General features: G+C 36.6%; 1 protein-coding gene across 2 annotated transcripts in view; it reads right to left on the bottom strand.

The window, feature by feature from the left end:
- ARHGAP29 (Rho GTPase activating protein 29) overlaps positions 1 to 23,198 on the bottom strand; it is a 79,199-nt gene that overhangs the window by 50,524 nt on the left and 5,477 nt on the right. The window contains exons 1-2 of one of the 2 annotated variants that reach the window (XM_030868714.2): positions 16,825 to 16,959; positions 11,326 to 11,562 (exon numbers count right to left, since the gene is read on the bottom strand). In XM_030868714.2, coding sequence (XP_030724574.2) covers positions 11,326 to 11,530 — 205 coding nt within the window. In that variant the 5' untranslated portion in view covers positions 11,531 to 11,562; positions 16,825 to 16,959. Of the gene's footprint in view, positions 1 to 11,325; positions 11,563 to 16,824; positions 16,960 to 23,198 lie in introns of those variants that run through there. The other variant, XM_030868713.3, reaches the window with a different exon arrangement.

Here is a 23,198-nt window from a genome sequence, read left to right as displayed (position 1 = left end):
GGTTAAAAATGTTGATATTGCTATACATGTATCCTGGAAGTGAATAACTAGGTAACTGGATGGTGGATGGTGGGAGCCAGGAATCTCACTGTTGGAATGGAAACTTACAAATAAGCAGGGAGAGGAGGCTATAATGATCCATGTGGTGATAGATTAGAGTTGGATACTTCTGTAAGAATTCGTATTTAGTTTATCATAGATATAGGTGGCTAGAAATATTTATAGATGTGTGTATATATACAGGTTAGTACACATACATATATTTCTTTTCTTCATCAGGTGAAAGGGCCTAAAAGAAATGATGCCCCAGTAGCAACAAACATACCTAGCACCCTGATCTTGGCTTCTAATACCATTCTCCAATAAAAGGAACCAGGGCTCCTTAGAGAAATGGCTGGTTCTAGGACTGTGTCAGAAAATACACAAGATGAGTTAGGAGCATCTTGTAATGCCAGAAAGTAAGAGCTTAAAAAAAAAAACCCTCACACTGAAGAGGGTATGCCAAGGGTGCACAGGAACCAACTGAAAGACCTCCCAATGGCCAAAGGTGGAAAAATTTGAGCAATAAATTTAAAAAGTGGCACTGGATTATAACTCAAAGTATAAAGTAAATATCCATGAGTACATATTGATACAAATAAACGTCTGAATAAATTAATAAATGGAAGGAAAGAGACAACTCTCTTGTATAAAAGAATTCCTAATAATTTATATAGATATTTTGTCCTCAAGGAGGTGAAGCATGTGCACAGTGACTTCCTTCCAAAGAGTACAACATGGAAAGGGGGACAAAAAGATTAAACTAAACAAACTTGACAACTACTTCTTATGACAGGTGATCAAGGTCACCATTAACAGTGATAAATCATGTACTCTTGATAATGACATAAGAAATATGTCACTTTACATCTGTTAGCTTCTTCTCAGTATCCCATAACACCAGTCTAATCATGAGAAAAACATCAGACAAATTCTAATCAAGGCGCATCCGGGACTTCCCTGGTGGCGCAGTGGTTAAGAATCCACCTGCCAATGCAGGGGACATGGGTTCAAGCCCTGGTCTGGGAAGATCTCACATGCTGCGGTCACATGCCGTGGAGCAACTAAGTCCGGGCACCACAACTACTGAGCCCGCGCTCTGCAACAAGAGAAGCCACTGCACCACGACGAAGAGTAGCCCCTGCTCGCCACAACTAAAGGCCGCGCGCAACAACGAAAACCCAAGGCAGCCAAAAAAAAAAAAAAAGGCACATCCTACAGAATACCTGACCAGTACTCCTTAAAACTGTCAAGGTCATCAAAAATAAGGAAAGTTTGAGAAACTGTCATAACTAAGGAGAGCTTAAAGACACACGACAATTAAATGTAATGATACAATTCTGGAAGGGAAAAAGGACATTAGAAACAATTTATGGAAATCTGAATAAACTATGGGCTTTAATTAATAATAATATATCATTATTATCAAATATTGGTTCATTAACTCTAACAGATGTACCATACTAATGTAAGATGTTAACAAACAGAGGAAACTGGGTGTAGGAGTATATGGGAACTCTGTACTATTTTCTCAATGTTACTGCAAATCTAAAACTGTTCTAAAAATAGTCTAATAAATGAAATAGAAATGGACAAAAGATTTTAGAAATTTTATGTACTGTTGGAATTTTTCCCATAAACATATATTACTTTTATAATTTAAAAATTCATTTATAATTTTTTAATTCCTAAGGAAAATGTAAGCATGTAATTTCAAGAATTATCTTAATTAAATGATCACTATCTATTTTGTCTGTTTTATCACTGTGGATATTAGTTTGGTCGGTTTACTTAGCTGAGGCAATACAGCTTAGTGGTTGGTTAAAAGCGTAGTTTCTAGAAACATTGCCTGAATTTGAATTCCAACTCCATGGCTGATAAACCTTGGGCAAGTTACTTACCTCTCTGTGCCTCATTTATAAAAAAAAAAGAAGCTATTGGTAGCTACTTCATAGGGTTGTTGGACTAAATGAGTTAAAACACATAAAGCACTTGGAATAGTGACTGGAACACAGTAAGCCCTCCAGAAATGTTGGCAGCTATTGTTTTTAGTTTATACAGAAGTAGAAATAGGTTAACAACATAGACTAGGTCTGAAATAGAATCAAGTAGCTTCAAAATGAAAGAAACTTCTGGGACAATAATACAATTTGAATACCTATAAAAAATAATATAAATGTATTTTTCCCAGTTTTGCATTGCAAAGTCTATCCTTTGTTTTATATATATAGTATATATATATATATATATATATATATATATATATATAACTAAATAAAGCTATTTTATGGTAATAGTTCTGCCTACTTGTCAAAACCAAGGCTGAATCTAATGTCATAACGAGTTGTGCTATACTCTTTCTGAAGCCTAATCTATGTTTGCCTTAAAAAAGAGAAAGGTGGAAATTCTCTGGTGGTCCAGTGGTTAGGACTCTGCGCTTTCACTGCAGGGAGCCAAGTTCAATCCCTGGTCAGGGAACTAAGATCCCGCACAGTGTGGTCAAAAAAAAAAAAACGAGAGAGAGAGAAAGGAAAGCCAGTCATTTCTATCCCCTACTGATGTTTCACAATAAAATCTACAGATACTAACATACTGAGGAAATACTAAGTAAAAATACTTTGTCTTATTTTGAGGTCTCAAGACAAAAGAGCTTGATTTTTGTGTGCCAACAACATCAATATTCAAAATCAGGGTTGGATATTAAGCAAGAATTACAAAATACTAATGGTTTAAATGCCTAAATAAACCAAGTTAGTAAATTCTGGTCTTCTCAGAGGCAAGGAAATTAACTATGTGGAATAAACATATTTCAAAATTATTATAGTGTTTTTGTACGTTTTAAAAACATATTATTATACGTTTTTCAATGTTCCTAGTTTTAATTTCTAACACAGTAAATAGTAACAGATACAGCCCACAAAAACAAAAACTTTTCTGGGTTCTCAATAATTTTTAACAGCATAACGGGTCCTGAGGATTGCTGCTATAATTTTTCTTTAAAATCACTGTAGAACATTCCAATAATTGTCAACATAAATGTTTTACCAATTTGAAATTCTTTTTTTCCTACAAGGAAGCCCTTATAAACAGATACTGAAGTTGTTTCAAAGCAAAATACTAGAAAACAATAACTGAGTTATTTAGTAAGAAATTTCAGAAGTATCTCAAATTACCCTATAAATAAGTCTAATTTCCTGTGATTCAACACATCTCTGAAGCCTATAAGTCAACAGAAATGAACAAGATGGCTAAATTTAACAAGCGTTAATTACAAAGATTCATAAATTCTCCTATGTATTTGAGTAGATGAGTCAACTACTAGGACATCAGTATATTCTGATAATACTTCAGCTGGGACTTTATAAAATAGCAAGCCCTTAATTACGCTTTACGAGTGGTAAAAATGTTCCAATGTTCTATTTTCTTATGGTAGAATAAAGCTACCTCAAATTATTTTTATGAAGCAAAAGCCTCATGAACTTTTTTTTTCAGAAAGCTTTAAATTTAGGCAGCTCCTTCACCAACACTAAATATCCCCACATCAACAGCAGCAGCAATGAACAAAGCAAAAGAGAGAGTAATTTTTCTTCCCTAATACAGAAGAAAGGTAAGTAGCTGATTGGTGTGGTAGAAAACAATAGATTTAAAGCAAGAAACCTGAATTCCAATGTTTGATCTGCCACTTGCTTGAAATGACCATAAACAAAACTCTCAGTTTCTCTGACCTCAGATTCATCATCAGTAAAACAGTTGTTGTGAATATCAAATAAATTAACAGAAATGAAACTGCTTTACAGTCTTAATATATGTAAGCTATTATTACTATTAAATCTGTAAACCATTCAAACTAAATACCTTTGAAAACAGAGTTGTCTCACACAGAATTACACTCAGTAACAAATTACAGTATGGTCCCACAATATTTTGGTTAATGAAAAAGAGACATTAAAGTTAAATTTCAATTTAATTTTATATGTAAAGTCTAAATTAGTAAATTACTTAGAAATAAAATCATAATTAAGAGTATAATTTACAAAAATATTTCTATACCTATCAAGTTATAGTACTTAATTTAGTCATATAATTACCAGGTAATTTTTAAGTTTTATAGTAGTCACGTTGTAAATGTAGTAATTCAATTTATACCACAAAGGTATTATATATGCAAATATTATAATGTTCAACCAGTCTTAACACCAGCTATATAGAAGAGTAAAACTCCTGTATCCCAATGTTTGCTTGTTTATCTACCATCCCTATATGGTAATCTGAATTTTAATTTATTGTTTCATTCATTTGTGCCATTTATTTTCTGCTTCATTCAGCTTATCAAGTGAGAACAGATTAGCCAGTTCCACTTTTTGGTTCTCATGCATTAACACAATACCACAGTGTTTATATTGCAAACACTTCATGGAAATGCTTATGTAAATAAATGAAAAAACTACGGTGTTTTTCCTTGATTTTAAAAAAACTGACAATAATTTTTAAAATCAGTCTTGTTAATTCAGCTTAATCCCTCTGGGAAAGCAATGAAAACAAGAAGGAAGGAAAAAGTTTCAGAACTTATCACTAGGAAACTCACTACTTTTTTTCTGTAGTGACTCCTGAATTTACAGGATAAAATGAAGCCTAAAGTGCAGCTTTCGTTATCCAGCCACTTGGGGATTGTAAAAATAATAATAGCTGACATTTTAAAACACTTATTCTATGAGCTTTATATAAATGAATTATGAACTTATTTAATTTTCACAACTCAATAATGTAGGTACTATTATCTCCTTTTAGCAGACGTGAAACTGAGGCAGAGAATATAAGTAATTGGCCCAGGGCTATATACAAACAGTGGCAGAATGAGGATTCCACCTCAGGGTTCTGGCTCTAGAACTTTAACATGGTTAAAGAAGTTATAGCTTAATGACAGGTATACTCTGCAATCTGTGATTTAACAGGCTTTAACTTCCAATCAAATATACCAGTTAACTACTGTAAATGGTAACATTATGTAAGCCATTCTAGGTAAGTGCAGAAGAGGAAAGCTATCTCCTAAGAGCTGGCACATGTGTAATAAATGAGCTACCTGGATTTCATACTTCATTCCTCAACGATTCATTTTGTACCTTCTAGGCACTAAGCCATAAACTACTAACATTCATATTAGCTTTTCCTAAACGGTAACCATTGGAAATCACTTCTAGAGAGGTTTACTTCTAAAAAAACATAGCAGGAGGACATATCTGAGACTAGCAACTTAATGTTTCCAATATTTCACAAAATATCTTGCACACTATAGAGGGTGAAAGTTAAGTAATAGTCAACAATGGTAAAATTAATACTCACTGGAATTTGCCTAAATAAATTTACACATCCTCCTGTATATTCATTTACTCTGGAAAAAAACTGGGGTAATCCACAAGACAGGATTTCAATTAAGACTTTGAAAATGTATACAGAACTTCCCTCTCACAACAGAACATAATATTTAATGCCATTAAAATTTTTACATAATTCCTTCTTTCAATAAAATTTGCTTTAGAAAGTTAATATACCACTTCTGACTATAGTTCTGTCAAATTTAGGACCCAGAATTCATCAAAAGCTATCACTTAAGAGATCAGTTACATTTTTACAAATTAAAAGTGATACACTCAAATTAGAAATCATTTTTAATAATGAGAGAACTAGTTTATCTAAAACTGATGATAAAGTTTAATCTTCCTTTCTAGCCTATTTAAAAAACAGAACAGAAAAACAAGCCACCACTGTCACAACAGTAAACTTTTATTAAAATCCATTTAAAAAACAGTGTTACATAATCAAAAAGCTACAAGAAGTATTAGACTAACTGCCAATTTTTCTTCAAATATATGTTATAACGGCAATGGACACTGCCAAGCATTGAGTACCAGACAAATTAAGCAATTTGCACTACTCTTTCTAGCTGAATTAAAAGCCTTGCACTTTTCAAATTCCCAGATTTTGAACTTCCACGCACGGTGTTCCACCTGGGAATGGGAAGGTATGTCACAAAGAGAGAGTTTAAGATTACTGTATAAACTAGAAGAACATTTATGAATGTGTTCTTTGGAATTCAGAACACATTATTCCTCAGAGGGGCAACCATAAACCTGATCTGGTACTTAGACTGCACATACATTAATCTGCAGTGTTATATTTAAATACAAAGGACATATGCATAATTGCGTGCCCTCAGCATTTTAACATAAGATGAAAATTTTGCCCTGTAATTATTCATAATGCACCTTAATGACACAAGATGGAGATCTAAAACTTCAAATTCCACACCTGCTACTTATATAAGACTACAGGGTAACCTCCTCCTGGAAATAAGTAGTAGACAGAGAATCAACAAACTATCACTTACCCTATCTAAGTAAGCATGTTCATAGTCCTCTGATCTCCCTCATTAAGCTCTCCACTTTTTGTATATAAACACAGTAGAGGAATTCCTTGGTGGCACAGTGGTTAAGAATCTGCCTGGGGGCACAGGTTCGGGCCCTGGTCCGGGAAGATCCCACATGCCACGGAGCAACTAAGCTGGTGTGCCACAATTACTGAGCCTGCGCTCTAGAGCCCACGAGCCACAACTACTGAAGCCCGCGCACCTAGAGCCTGTGCTCTGCAACAAGAGAAGCCACTGCAATGAGAAGCTCACGCACCGCAATGAGGAGCAGGCCCCACTCGCCCCAACTAGAGAAAGCCGGTGTGCAGCAACGAAGACCCAATGCAGCCAAAATAATTAATTAATTAAAAGAAAAAAAAACAGTAGAGACAGTGCATACATATCTTAACTCTGTTGGGGGCAAAGAGTTCTTTGGCAGACACTAATTTTCTCTAATCAGTTCATCAACACCTACTGCAATACGAGCTTCACGTTCTCACTTGGGAAAATTTCATAAACCCACACTTAAGAAACTTATCATAAAACTCACATTAAAAAATCCTACAGGGCTTCCCTGGTGGCGCAGTAGTTGAGGGTCCGCCTGCCGATGCAGGGGACGTGTGTTCGTGCCCCGGTCCGGGAAGATCCCACGTGCCATGGAGCGGCTGGGCCCGTGGGCTATGGCCACTGGGCCTGCGCGTCTGGAGCCTGTGCTCCACGGCGGGAGAGGCCACAGCGGTGAGAGGCCCGCGTGCCGAATAAAAAAAAAAAAAAAAAATCCTACAGACTGGTGGGAGGCGAATGTCCTCTAAAATGCATTACATAGTTTGAAAACAAATAGTTAGCTGTTTTCTTCAGCCTTGAATTGTCAATATTCCGAACAACGTAGAATTTCCAACTCTAATCAATTTTTGGATCACAGAATTATAAAATCAATAGCATCTGGTGTAAGTGCCTCATTCTTAACAAATTATTAAATGACTTAAGCCATATTCCAAAACTAGTTGATAGCAGAACTAGGCCTAGAACCTAGATTGTGTGATTCTCTTTCCTGAGCTCTTTCTGCCATTCCTTACTACCAATCTCACCAACTTGTATAAAATGCTTGGAAAGTGATCTGCTAGTTCAAATCAAAGAATGGCATGAAAGCTAACATTCCAAAGGCAATTTGAGGGAGATTCCAAGAATTCCTATTTCTAGGTAAAATTTTCTTTAATTTGCTCCAATAACAACTTTTTCTAGGTTTCCTTTTCATGCTATACAAATCAAAAATACTTATAGCTCAAAAATTCATCTCAATATTCTTGAGATTGATAAATGCCAAATGTCTATACCATCACTGTCTGATAGAAATCTCTGTTAATGATGGTAATTTTTATAACTTCACCATCCAAAATGGTAGCCACTAACCAGAGGTGGCAAATAAGCACTTGAAACATGGTACTGCAACTGAGCTGCATTTTAAATTTTAATTAAATTTAAATAGCCATATGTCTAGAGGCTACCATATTGGATAGTGCAGGTAGAGATAAACCCCACGGAAAACAGAATTGGTTAATGAAATAATGGAAACTGAGCAGTGTTTTTATAGTACCTGCCACGTGAAGCAGCTGAGATAGCAAGAAAAGAACACACCATTCTGCATTCATGACCTCTGGGTTCCAAATGAAACCACTATTTATCAGCAATAAGAGGTTGATGAAATCACATAATCTAAATTATACATACAACTCATCTGTGAAACAGGTCTAAAAGTACCTGCCTTTGTGGGGACTGCATGATTAAATACCGTTTGTATGTAAAAGTACTCTGTAAAATGTGAAGCACCATATACAATTATATGTCATCTCTGTAACTAGTTTAGGAAAGGGAAATGTGGCTATAAACCTATCACAAAGCTATTAACCTAAGCCTAGTCTCAACAACATGATTTAACACTTGAAGCAGTAGTCAAGTGATTTTACACACCATTGCCTCATGACAGGTAAAGTACATAGAGAAAATGGTATTCAGATAACATCAAAAGGTGATTAGTATACCCACAGTCTATATTCTTAAAAGTTAACTTTTTAGCTTTTTAACAGCCAACTGACATGAATTGAAAAGTAACAAACAATACCAAAAATTTGGCTTCCTTCTTTTAAGGAGGCAAAAGACAAAATACGGGCAAGGCCGCTGATACAATATTGACAAGGATCCCTCACTCCAAAATAAAAACAGTGGCCACAGTTTACAACTATGCTGGTACTAAAGAACAGCAGAAGTCCAGGGATATTTCTCAATACCCAGAGACAAAAGCATGGCCTATGTCTACGTCCAGTAACATATATAATAACACCACCTTAAATAGTTGCAGAATTTAAACTTTTTACCTGTTTTCCTGAAGATCTCATGTGATTGTTGTAATAATTCTATTAAATAAATAAATAGTATGATACTCTAACAAGCTGAAAATCATGAGCAAAATTAAAGAAGCATATTATTATGTAGCATTTCTTGCCATCTATAATGAGGTTAATTTATATGTTTCACACACTCCCTTAAGGAAAACAACAAACAAAAAAGGTTCTATCAATTCAAATAAACTAAAGAATATATTTCTAGATTTTGATAACAATGATGCAAAGACAGAGAAAACAAATTCTTGCTAAATCCAAGATTTATTCTGAGATGGCATACATAAATCCTTTTAACTCTGACTGAAGAACCAAGCATTAAAATCAATCCAAAGATAAATTAATGAAAATACTCTGGCCACTGCCTACTAATGAGAGTTGGTTACCCAAAAGATGGTTTTCACATTTTTAAATTAATTTACCAATCATAAACGGCAAGCTTTTTTATTATTAGCAATATAATCAAGTCTTAAATTATGAAGTACTGGTTTTCTTATTAAAAGAATAACATCCTTTCGGATTTTTAATATTACATTTCTGTAAAAAATATATTTCCTTGAGTCACATTGCTGTGCACCTGGAACTATCACAACATTGTTAATTGGCTATACTCCAATATAAAATAAAAGGTCTAAAAACAAATAATAAATTAAATAAAACACGGAGACAAGTACAGACACACTCCTAAAATATATATTTCCACACACACCCTTTTACCTCAAAAGGTAATCTCCTTTTGCTGTCTTATACTTATTACCAATTTTCTCTTTTCTTTTCACTTAGGATCAGCTTTCAGTCCTCTTTCTTCCTAACCTATGAACTGTTTACTCACAAATTAAAACTCATAAAAATATTGTGGAGATAAGGAGTGGGTCCAACTTGCTTTAAATTACCATCATTTTAAATCTGTGAAACAAGGGATAAATATGCGAGATGAGGATTTCAAATGATATAAATCTCCTATGGAAAACAAATAAAAACAAACAGATATCCTAACTAAAAATCTTATTTATATTAATGAAAACCTATTTTTATTGATACATTAAATAAAATCAGATTTTACCCTAAAGTGAAGTAAATGATTTGTTAATTAACACATCATTTTAAATTTCAAATTCAAAATTAACCCAGCTACAACAAAAAGAGTAAATTTTACTGTATGTGAATTAAAAAACAAATTTAAAACAAGTAACTCAGTTAAAAACAAGTCTTTATTACAAAGCTATGCTTCTTTAAATAAATGGCAGATGTGTCATTTTAGTAATGAATCTGTTACCAGTATAATGCTTAATGTATTTAGAATATCTTACCACGTTAACAAGATAACTTTATTACCATTTAATTATCCATAATTAGACTTCAAACTCAAGCTATTAAAATGAACAGAAGTGTAGGTAAATTCTTTTCTAAAAACATACATATAGTGTCAAAAGAATGACTTATGTGATTGTCATTTTAAGGAAAATTCAAATACTAAAATTTTGAGGCTACAATTCAAGTCCAGGTATTTTGGGCATTTCAACTTGAAAATTATAATTAGGTTAGAAATAAACTCCTAAAAGCAGCATTTAGGACAAACAGAAGACATGGTTGCAGTTTCTGTTTTTCAGAACGCATGTCAGAAAATGAATATCTAATTTATAAACACAGAAAATATTTATGGAAATCTTATAAATGTATATGAAGTCTCAGAAGGTCTCATATAAGTAACACTAGGAATCTTCATTTTTCTACATCCAGACATACCTTTATGAATATGGACTGAACTGCTACTTATTACAAAAGAATAGGAACTGTATGATTGTTAATTACCATTGCCATCAAAATTAGATATAAAAGAGGCACGGAAAGTTGAAAGACTTAAGTACTAAGATCAAGTCAGGGAGTACAAATACATAGAGCTCTTTACTTCAGGAGAATCAAGTCTCATGCTCCATTAACCATTTCTAACTAGACAGAGAATAAAGTCTGTGATTATCTCTTAATTGAGGAAGAGAATAGCAAAACAGAATTAAGTTTGATTTTTGAGGAAAAAATTCACTCAAATCAGTGATTTTAGATTCTTTTAGGAACAATATAGAAAACTGAATCCAGGCAGAAGTGTCAACAATGTAAATTAAAAACATCAGTCTGCTTATTAAAGACCAATCAATGCACTGTGTTACCATTAACAAGAAGGCTAAAATTCCAATTATCTAAAAATCTCCCATGTCAAATGGGTCCAACTTTTAAGAACCAAAGAATGAATTTTTTTTTTTGGATTCCTGTTCCCTCACTTACCAAAGTTTCTACTATGTATTGCACTGTATCTGATTATAAAATACTTTACACTGTAAACATCAAACATTTGGCAAAAAATAAAAAACAGAATAACTAAAGCAGAATACCCTGTTGCTACTACTGTGTATACACTTATCTGTAGCTAGGCTGGCAATTAAATTTTACAAACTATTCAGTAAGAATGCTAAGAGAAAAGAGTTGACGAACCTGAAAGAATAGCTTCTTTCAAATATAGTAACACATGGGAGAACTTCCTGATATCATTCACCAACTCCTTGATGTAATCAGGATCCAAAATGGAGTTGGAATTTATGGACTTGAGCCCCATTTCAGAAGTTGTAACATCAGTAGAGAGCTGGCCTGTTGACAAGACACGTTTTTTCTTTGTCTTTTTCTGTTTGTGAGCAATCATCCTTTCATATAACAGTCAAAAAAACGGAACTCCTTAAGGGGGTGAGAAAAAGAGAGAAACACAAATACTACATTAATCAGGGGACATTATACTAGATTTTCACAAATAGCCCAAAGCCTGCCTCAATATTCTATTTAAAACAATAACAACAACAACAAACCCTGTATTACTGATAAAGCAACTTCCATTTATTAAGTGCCAATAACCTTGACAACTCTATGATACGCAAGCTACTATTCTCTTCATTTCACAAGTTAGGAACCTGAGGTTTGGAGGTTAAATAATTTGTTTAAGCTCTCAGCTGATAAATGAACTGGTACTTAAACCCACATCTGCCTTGTCACCAAAACCCATGCTCTTAATAAACTTCCTCTTAACTCCTAAGGTACAGAATTTTTTAAACTGTAAAAGTTATTCTGAAATGTCAATTAGTGGAAGAAAATATTCTCCCTCCATGACATCACCTTCAAAAATAAAGGTGAAATATGAGCTTTGAAAAAAGAAAGACCTGTTTTCAAAATCCCCCTCCATCACTTACTATGCGTGACCTGACAAGCTGTTAATCTCCTCACTTTGGTAAACTCATTTATAAAATGGAAATAACATCCTGACGATACCTACCTCATGAGATTATTGTAAGCATTAAAAGAGACAATGGTATAGAAGTATCCAACACATAAAAGAAATTCAAGTACAGTATGTTCTCAATAATGCATACTCATACACACATACACACACACACACACATATATTCCGGATTATCACCTTTCATCAAGAACATTTCTCTGCTGAAAACAAATTCTAAAGATGTCCACTAATCTGACACACCTGGATTGGTTGAACAAATAAATGTATGATTACTGGAGCAATATTTTTGGTAATTTCAGGGTGGTATAATACAAGATTTGTTATGAGAAAGATTGAGAATTGAATCGTTACTGAATACTTCCTAAATGTGTGACCTGTACAATTTGCTTACAGGCTATATGAAGATTAAAAGGGAACTCAAAGTTTAAAGACTTCATATGTTAAAACGCCTAAACCTGGCACATAGTTGGAACTCAAGAAAATCTTAGTTTGTTTCTGCTTCATCCTTACCTTTTACCTTTCTGTAATTAAAAGTCCTAATTTTGTTTGAAATCAAAAAGGAAATGACTGGAGGAATTAAATTAGCTCAAGCATTATTAAAACATTTTTCAAATGTTTGAGCTGAGATCAGAATGAGTAAACAAAGAGGAAGGAGTAGTCTAGCTGCTGTTACTAATTTCCTAATGATCTCTCCACATCCATTCTTGTCTCATTCCAAATGTAGTGAGTACATTTTCAAAACATGAATCTCATCACGTCATTTCTCTGCTCAAAACTCTTCCAAAAGACAAGTGAGATGCTATCGTGCACTACAAGGCTCAGCATGAAATCTGGCTCCTACTTACCTCTGCAACGTCCTCTGGAGTCACAATTCCTACTCAACACTTAACACTCCTGCCACACACACCTCTTTCTCATTTTTCCAACAGTATTTGTTTACCGTGACCCACAGTGGAGCCAGTATACACATTAAGTATGTTATGTTTGTGTGTGGTGTGTGTGTAGGAATGCGTAAACATAAAACAGATTCTGGCTAAGGAGCCAGGTGATGTACTCAGATGTTTTCTTTCCTATCCCATTTCATTTTTTAAAAAGCCAATTGCAACCCACCAAATTGGTCTCAGAATTATAATGGGTTCTGTCCCTACAACTTGAGAAACACCAACTGTTGGATTCAGGGTCCTGTCTATATGCAGCTCCATTTGCCTGGACTACTCCTTCCTCTTTGTTTACTCATTCTGATCTCAGCTCAAAGATCACTTCCTCAAAGAAACCTTCCTGGACCTCCCCTGCTCCCATAACCACCACCACCACCACCAAACTAGAACAGAATCTCCTGTTATATGCTTTGCACCATCTTATACTTTTCATCACTGCACTTATCGAAGTTCTCATAGGTGATTCGTGTCTCCTTATCCAGACTATAATCTCAAAATCATGACCAATGTTTGCTAACCAAGCGTTCTCTGCTTAAAGCACAGTGCTTCGCATATGAGGGATAAACAACTCAAAACTGTCCACAGAATGAGTGATGAATTTGCAGAACTAATAATGAATAATAATAAATAAGTAGTTTATAATGAATTTATAAACTTTAAAAGTTTATAAAGTTTCAACTAATTTTTACAGAAATAAAAATGTTTAACTTTGGATTGTTGCAGTGTTTTGAACGGAAAATAGAATCGGTTTTTAAAAATCTGTCTCTAAAATAGTATCTTACCAAAAAACCAAGCATATGAAGTTGAGTAACGGCAAGAGTACATAAAATTGAAATCAAAGGTTGATTTCTATTATTGTTTCTCTACTTCTGATTATTAAATAAGGTGTCCTGACACTTCTTCAATGGCTTTTAAAATTCCTTTATTCAGTATTCTTATTAATCTCAAATTACTTCTGGAAGTGCAATTTCTACATTTAATCTAGTTTCAAACCTATCTAACATTAATCCTTAAATGTGTAAATAACTTCTAAAATGAACTTAGCTATAATAATAGTGCTCCCCAAATTGTCCTAAGTCTCCCCTCCAACAAAAACAAACAAAACACTCAAGTGCCTTGTTTGGGCAGCTCTTTTACAAATCGCTAATTGAGAAGACTATTAGCTTAATTCATCACTTTTGCAGCTTACTTAATAAAGTCACTCTGATTAATTTTGATGGCTTTTAGTTTAGTAAATTAGAAAATTGGTCATTGTCACTGGTAAAAAGATGGTTATAAATTTTAAAGCATATATCACAAGCTTCGATTGTGATATTCACTTCAATTCACTTATTTCAGTAAAAAAAAATTATTTTAACTGTCAAATTAGTAGCCCAAAGTTGTAAAAAGTGTTTCAGAAATGCTTGAATACATTTAGTCAAGACTAAGAATGTCTGTAAACGAACAAAAACGATGGGGAAGAGAGGAACTAAAAGAGGTCATACTCTACCTCTAGTCGAGATTACGGTGAGCAATGTACTACTTTTATTACATATACTTTACTACTTTTCATATTTCAAACTGAAGGAAACATTACAGTTGAAAAAAATGTTAACTTAAAGTTAATCCAAGCTTTCACAAAATTGAACTATGATAATGAGAAAGTTTGGAGGTTATACACTTTCCGAGATCATCCACATTACTTTCTCATGTCCCAAAATGAACATCCTCTAGTTGGTGGTAACATAAAATGTAGTTACTAACAGATTGCAACTGGAAATTTAATTAAATGAGATAATAATATGGGAAGCACTTAGCACAACGCTTGGTTCTTCATGAAGACTCAATAACTGTTAGCCATTATCACTAGCGTGCTTTACTGTGGGAGACTGTTAACATACGTAAGTAATGAACAAAATGTGACTTCACTACAGTATATCTGTAAATTGTGAGCAAGAAATATAGGACTGGAAACAATTCCAGAAACTTAACTGACTTCATGGAAGCCTACTAAATGGCTTCCAAGTGAAGTTTGAACTGTGCAAACAGACTGTTGAGCAAAATATTTGTGAAACTCTCCTAATTCTCTGCATCTCTTCCAACTCCAAACCACCAACAAAAAAAAAGCATTTTATCCACTTCGCAAAGAACTTTGTAGCAAAGAGAAAATCACTGTGCCAAACTACTTTCTCTATATATTCTAAATTCTAAGTAATATGTGTATTAGAAATGTGAACACTAACTTCTGGTACCCTGGAATGTGGCTTTTCCAAGACTTCAGGAGCCTGTGTTAATCAAATGTTCTTGCCCCATGTTCCTCCTCCCCAAATGTATCCTTACAGAAGTATTTTCATTTTAGGCACATGGCTGCCTAATTGAAGAGTAAAACAAACCCAAATATCTGTACTTAATAGTTCCCTATCTTACTATTTCTATCTCAGGAAAAACCACCATATATTTCTGAAATCTGCTATTTCAACAAATTTCTGATTGGTAATAATCTATTGATACCTAGAGATGCTTTTTAAAAATCAGGAAAATTCATTCTGAAGGTCTTTCATTATGTTTTTTAAATGCACGTTTCACAAAAACAGAATGGGGCATGTTAAAAAGTTTTATCAATAATATGCAAATAACTAATTTCTAAAGAAAGGCGTGCAACGCACATACACTTCATTCCTGGGCAGTTAGAATTCAGCACGTTTAAAGAAGATGAAGCTGCCCAACCTCCCACACCTCCAGAATGTCCAGCATTCCTGACAGGCAGGGCTCTCCAAAACTACCCAATGCCAAAGACCACGTTCCCCATCCCAGAATTTAAATACAGAATGGGAACATGGAGCAACCAAAAAGGGCTGCAGGCACTGATAGCGATGGACAAGAGATACCGTCTCGGAGACACCTGGAGAAAGGGGAAGGGGCGCTCAGCTCCCGCCTTTAGCAACTAACAGTCCTCCTCTCCGAAGAGGTATCAGGCCAATTCTTTATTGAGGAAGAGAGTCAAAAAAGATGAATATGGAGACACAAGTCTCGTGAACCACTAGCGCTCCAGCTTGAAACGTCTCAGACTTGGGCTTACCCGTCAAAAAAAAAAAAAAAAAAGTCAAGCCCCAAACACGCCCACAACGGAATTGGCGAAAAAACATTGAGGCTCAAGAGGCCTCGGAACGAAACACCCCTCCCTCAGCTCAAAAGACAGGGACGAGAACAATGCACCACGGAAATCCTAAGATATCTCGGGACAGAGACCCAGATGAATTGAGGGCTGCTGTCAGGGCAGGGGGGTGGGACAGGATCCGATCGGACTCTGTAGCGGTAGGGAGCACAGATTCTGGAGCAAAACTGTCCAACTTTAAATCACACTATGCCAATTACGAGTCTGTGTGTTCCGGCAGGTTTCCCCCGTGTGAAAACTTAAATAATCGTGGAACTCTCGTGAAGTTAAAACGTGTAGCGCTCTTAGAAAACTGTACGCCGAACGTGGGACGTGCTATGTGTTTGCTTTTATTATCTTCATCATCTGCTCAGGGCCACAGCTCGCGCTCTCCCCGCTCCTCCGCTCCTGCCGCGCCCGCCGCGCCCCACGTCCGGTCGGACCCCTCCCGGAGGACCAGGAGTCTCGGGGACACCGGCCCGGCCCGCCGCCGCCGGCCCCCAGCGCAGCCCTCAGTCGCCTCCACTCCGGGCCGCCGCCTGGGCCGCCCGGACCCCAGACGGCAACTCGCGGGTGACCGCAGGCCCCTGCCGCCGCCGCCGCAGCAGCAGCAAGCGCCGCCATCCTCCACTCACCGCGGCGCTCCATCCCGCGTCCCGGACGCGGACGCCCGCCCGACACTCACGGCCACGGCCGCCGCCGCCGCCGCCGCCGAGGGCTGGAGCTCGCCGCTCCCATCCCCCAAGGCCCGCGGACGCCCGGCCGAGCCGCCGCCACCGCCGCCGCCCCTGCAGCTACAGCCACTACCACGCCAGCCCCGGCCGCCCCGCCCACGGCCTCGCACCTCCCGCCCGGCCGCGGCCCGCCCCCTGGGGCCCAGCCCATTGGCCCGCGCGCCCGGGGGGCGGGGACGGGCGCCTGCGGCAGGTGGGGCCGGCCACTGGCTCTCGCGCGCCCAGCGCAGGCTGTCAGCTTCGCCTCGGCCCGCAAACTGTCCCGAGCCTTGCAGGACGTGTCAGCCGCCCCGTGCGGCTTGCGGCAGGACAGGCGGAGGAACCTTAGGAACAGGTCACCTGATGACTTCATCTGGCAAATCGGAACTTCTTGGATGAGCAATCTACATTTTTTATGAGGTACTTCTTTTGACCACCTCGTTCCTCTCTCTCCAACTCAAGAAAACAAAAACAAGACCCCACACAGGTAAAGTGTAACACAGGCCTGGCTCCTTTCCGGAAGAATAAACTTCCTCAAAACCAGCCAACTACTCTGCCCTCTGTACAGGGTCATATTTTCCACTTAGACCTATATTACTTCAACTGCACTCTCAAACTCGCTCAGAATGAGAAATATGTCTGAGAAAGATGGAATAATTAAAGAAAGCAGCAGGGGCTGAAAGCTTCTACATCATTCTACTCATGAGAACAAGCCTCGTCATTAGTTATCTCAGTTCTGGAACATTCAGAAAGAACTGATGGAGAAACAGAGGGCACATGGGCAGGGTGGCTGGCGGCAGTGGTGGAGGCAGAGAAAAATATTATCGCATGTGGGAGAAAGCAGAAAAAGACACGGGAGAGTGTGAGGAGAAGTAGGACGAAAGCGGGGCTGCAGACATAGGGAGAGAGAGGGGCAAAACCAAGGAAGGCAGAGACAGGTGGAGGCAGAAAGAGAAAATATTGAGAAATAAAAGAGAAAGGAGAGACTGCCTACTTACAGGGACAAAACGGAAGTGAGCATGAGAGAGCCAACAAGTGAAGTAGTGAGATAGGGAGAAAACACTCATTGGCAAAGAGAAGAGGAACATCTCTCATATCTTTGAACCCTTATACTAAAAACAACGCTGGGGAAACAGAGCAAATTTGGCCCTTCAGGTGCTACTTGGAAAAGATAAATATGAAAATGCTCAGCGTCTTGGATATTTTAGCTCCACACTGGAATTGTCCGACTCAGCTTACATAAATTTACCCCTTGAAACCCCAAACACAACAGTACCAAGGACATGCCACAGGCACTAAGGAAACCTCAAAACCAAACTCTCCTTCTAACCACACATAGAAAGAACAATGCACCATGGACTCTCACCATGGAAAATGATGATGCCCTGAACTGAAACAAACTGAGAGGTCAGGGGTCCCAGGGCAAAAGGGGGCTGGAGCATCCCAACCCTTATTAAATCATAAGGAAGATTTGGGGAAGAAATATAAGGCAGTCACTCAATCTCAAACACCCCTTTATATCTATTTTTAAATACCTGTATATTAATTATTTTTTACTTTCTTACTCCATTATCACCATTTCCTTAATAAAGAGAATTGTTTTCCTTATTAAAGTTGAACAATGTCTCACACAAGATCCTCATGGGGAGAAAGGGTATGTGAGGTAGAAGTGGTGGTGTGACAGAGACAGAAAGGAGCACATGGGAGGGAAGGAGAGGAAAAAGCCGTGAGAGATGTGAGAAGGTGAGAAACAATTGTGGAGAAGAGAGAAAGAAGACCAAGAAAGATGCAGAGACAAATGGAGGCAGAGAAAGAGAAAATAAGATGCAGACAGAATAAGGAAAAGAGACAGAAATCATAGAGAGAGAGAGAAATAGGGAGACTACCCATGGACAGAAAAAGGGGAGACGGACACCTTTCACACCCAAACAATTCTGGACAAATAAACCCAATTAGGGCCCTAGGTTGTTACTTGGAAAGGATAAATATGAGAACCTCAGGCTCCTTGATTACCTGGGCTCTACTATCATTTTGCAGATAGTAGAGCTATCTTAATTTCTATTTATTGTAATTTCTTTTATCTTTGCTTAATTTTTTAAAACTTTAAACATAACTGTGCCAGATCACAAGCACTAAAAATGCTGGGGACACCTAACAACCAAATGTTCCTTCAAATCCTAATGGAGGAGAATGATGCACCATGGACACTCACCATGGAAGCCACTGATGACTAAACTGAAGGACACCAATGGGGGAGAGAGGAAAGGATTCTGAAGGCCATGGAAGGTAGAGGCAGGGTAACCCTCAGGGAACTCAAGGGAGGAAAGTCTGCCCCTTGGATCTGCTCTGGGTTAATCTCAAGACCCTTCCCACCAGATCTACCTCTAAACCATCTCAAAACAACCAATTATTCTGCATAGAACCAACACAGAGTGAATCGTCAACGAATATTAGACCATTAAATTATAAGTACGGTTATCTGAGGAAAATTTTGAGAAGTCTCTCAATCCCAGTCCTCCTCTTATAGCTTTTAAAAAAATAGATTAATTATCTGTCATCTTTTCTACTCTTTTTCCTTAGTAAGGAGGAATACAATATTTGGAAACATTAGCAAAAATGGTAGTTCACTTTTAAATTAAAAGGGTTGTTTTATTAATTCCCCCTAACTTGCATTTTGTTTAAAGAAATTTTATGTCACACAAGTAAGTTTCAAGTATGAAAAGTACACTATTGAAACAATACCTTTTTGCAACTCCAAAATTCTTGGTTTATAATTAAATTATAAAGGGTTAAAAAAAATTAAAACCATCTGTATATCTATTGTAGAAGTACAACATCTTAAAATTGTGTTTTTACCATTTTTCGTTATTATTGTCTCTAGTATTTTTCCCTTCTAAAACAGAAATCACATCCTCTGTGATATTGCTCTTCTGTCATTCTATGAAGCCTCAACTTGCATATTGTTAAAATCTTTTTCATGTGTTCTATTCAGTGTGAACATAGGTAGTATTGCTATTTTTGCCGGGTAAGGATCTTCATATTCCTGAAGTTGATTCTGTAGTTCAGGTAGCCTACTTTTCATAACAGAATATGGTTCTAAAAACATTTTACAATGTCTGGTGACATCTTTGATTGTCACAACTGGAAAGGAGTTGTACTGACATCTAGTGAATAGAGCCAGGGATGCTGCCAAACATCCTACCTGCACAAGAGAGCACGCCTGAGCCCTCCTACCTCTACCCCTAAGAAAGAATTACCCATCCCCAAATGGCCAATAGTGTCAAGGTCGAGAAACTTTGCTCTAGACCCAATTACCACTTTATAAGCAATATAGAAGACAAGGGAATATATTAAATTACATCACAGGATGCACTCAGTAAAATCTAGACTGTGGGTCGTTTTATAGAGCAAACAACAGTTCCTTAAACAAACAAATTGCAAGGAAAACGATGAAAAGAAAATCTCCAGATTTAAAAAAAAAAAGTCTTAAAATTTCAAATACATCAAGTGCAGGAATAAATGAGATCAGACTTGCCCTTCCACTATACTGTTTTCAGACATTAGACTACAAACAGCACAGGACTGTGATCCTGGAGAGATGGGATCACAAACAAATGAGGTGATCCCTACAGTCACCCCAACTTTCTGCCTGGAGACACACTCTAGACCATGGCATGCAAGAAGGAAGCCAAACAGAGTGTGGTACTCTTGCTAGGTTGAGGAGAAAGGGATCATAGTGCAGGGAGACTGGGACAGCTGGAATCTGTAGGACAGAGTACCAGATAGGAAGAAGGTAGGCAGAAGAAGAGCTCCAGAAATTTGCATAGGCAACTCTTTAATTTTCTTGCTGAATACAAAGCTATATATGTATAGGGTGAATCCCCACAAGGATAGACAAAGAATTTCCAGGGACCTGTAGCTGAACAATTCCCAGGGCTTTCGCAGGTCTGGGAGACCTCTGAGTGTTCATCAGCCAGAGTAGAGAGACCTATTGAATACTCAAGGAGAGATCCCAGAAGGACATGTGTTAGTAGTACATCTAACCCAGCCCTACTAAAATAGTATTCTAGACTCACCCCAACAAATCTTCAAAACAAGCATCATTTTGTAAATTTCTTAAAAAAAAAACTTGATATTTAAAACAAAAGTAATAACAATGTGTGTGGCATTTACAACATATGCTGGATAGCAAAAAGTATCACAATAGCAAAAATTAAGGGAGGAGGGAAATCAAAGTAAGGTTCTTACATTATATGTGAAATAGCATAATATTATTGGAGGTATATTATAATAAGTTAAAAATGTATATTAAAATCTTCAGAGGTACAGTTAATAAGCCAACAGTGGACATAAATGGAATTTTAAAAAATTAATCCAAAAAAAAGGCAGGACAAAAAAAAAAAAGAAACAAAGAACAGATGAGAAAAATTAAAGACAAACAACAAGATTATAGGCTTAAACCCAATCATATCAATAATTACATTAGATATAAATACTCTAAACACCCCTATAAAAAAGCAGAGATTGTCAAATTGTATAAAAACTTAAGACTCAACTACATAACTGCCTGTAAGAAACAGACTTGAAATATAAAGACACAGATAGGTTGAAAGTAAAACCACAGAAAAAGATATGCCATGCAAATACTAATCATAAGAAAGCAGAAGTAGCTCTATTATATGAGACAACCCGTTTTACTAAGGATAAAGAGTACCATTTCATGATAAAAGAGTCAATTCATCATAAAGACATTATCTTAAAAGTGTATGCACCTAAAAATAGAGCTTCAGAATATACAAGGAAAAACCTGACAGAAATGTGAGGAAAGACAGACAAATCTCAATGATAGTTAAGATTTCAACAATCCTCTTTCATTAACTGATAGAACAAATAAGAGAACAAACGTATGGACACCAAGGGGGGAAAGCGGGGGTGGGGGAGCTGGCGAGGGATGAATTGGGAGATTGGGATTGACATATATAACTAATATGTATAAAATAGATAACTAGTAAGAACCTGCTGTTTTAAAAATTAAATTTTTAAAAAAGTGGATCAAAGAAAAATGTGTAACAAGAAAAAAAAAGAATAAGAGAAAATCTGTAAGGATATAGAAATTTTAAATAATACTATCAACCAATTTGACCTGATATACATTTATAGAAAATTCTACCCAACAACAGAATACACAGTCTTTTCAAATACACATAAAATATTCACTAAGATAGACCATATGTAGGACCATACAATAAGTCCCAATAAGTTTAAGAGAACTGAAATCATACAGTGTATGTTCTGACCCAAACAAAGTTAAATTTGGAATAAATAACAGTAGGATAATTGGGAAATCCCCAAATATTTGGAAATTATAAAATATATTTTTAACTAATCCATGGGTTAAATTTTCACAAGACAAATTTGAAAATATTTTAAACTGAATAAAAAAGAAAACACGATATTTCAAAATGGGTAAGTTACACAGTAAAAGCAGTGGTTAGAGAAATATTCAGGTTTAGATGCTTTATTAAAAAGAAAGGAGGGATACTTCCCTGGTGGCGCAGTGGTTAAGATTCCACCTGCCAATGCAGGGGTCACGGGTTCAAGCCCTGATCCAGGAAGATCCCACATGCCGTGGAGCAACTAAGCCCCTGATCCACGACTGCTGAGCCTGCATGCCTAGAGCCTGTGCTCTGCAACAAGAGGAGCTACCACAATGACAAGTCCTCACACCGCAACAAAGAGTAGCCCCCGCTCACTGCAACTAGAGAAAGCCCATGTGCAGCAACAAAGACCCAATGCAACCAAAAAAAAAAAAAAAAAAAGAAACAAAGGAGGGCCTAAAATCAATGATTTAAGCTTCCACTTTAAGAAGCTAGAAAGCAAAGAGCAAATTGAACAGGAAGTAAGTAAAAGGAAGGAAATAATGGTAAGAGTAGAAATCAATGATATAGAAGACAGATAACAGAAAAAATCAACTAAAAGTTGTTTTTTTTAAAATATCAATTAAATAGATAAATAGCTTGCTGAACTGATCAAAAAGAGAGAAAACACAAATTACTAATATCATGAATGAAATAAGGAACATCAGTACAGACCCTACAGATATTAAAAGGGAAACGAAAGAATGTTATAAACAATTTTGCCAAAAAATTCAACAACACAGATAAAATGTAAAAATGTCTTAAAAGACACAAATAACCAAATCTAACACAAGAAATAGAAAATCTGGATACCCTTATATGTATTAAAGAAATTGGATTCATAATTTAAAATATCTCACAAAGAAAACTGCAGACCCA

The sequence above is a fragment of the Globicephala melas genome, chromosome 1 (assembly GCF_963455315.2).
Source record: "Globicephala melas chromosome 1, mGloMel1.2, whole genome shotgun sequence".
NCBI lineage: Eukaryota > Metazoa > Chordata > Mammalia > Artiodactyla > Delphinidae > Globicephala > Globicephala melas.
The sequence above is the reverse complement of the archived record's forward strand: the minus strand, read 5'-3'. Positions and strand labels throughout refer to the sequence as shown.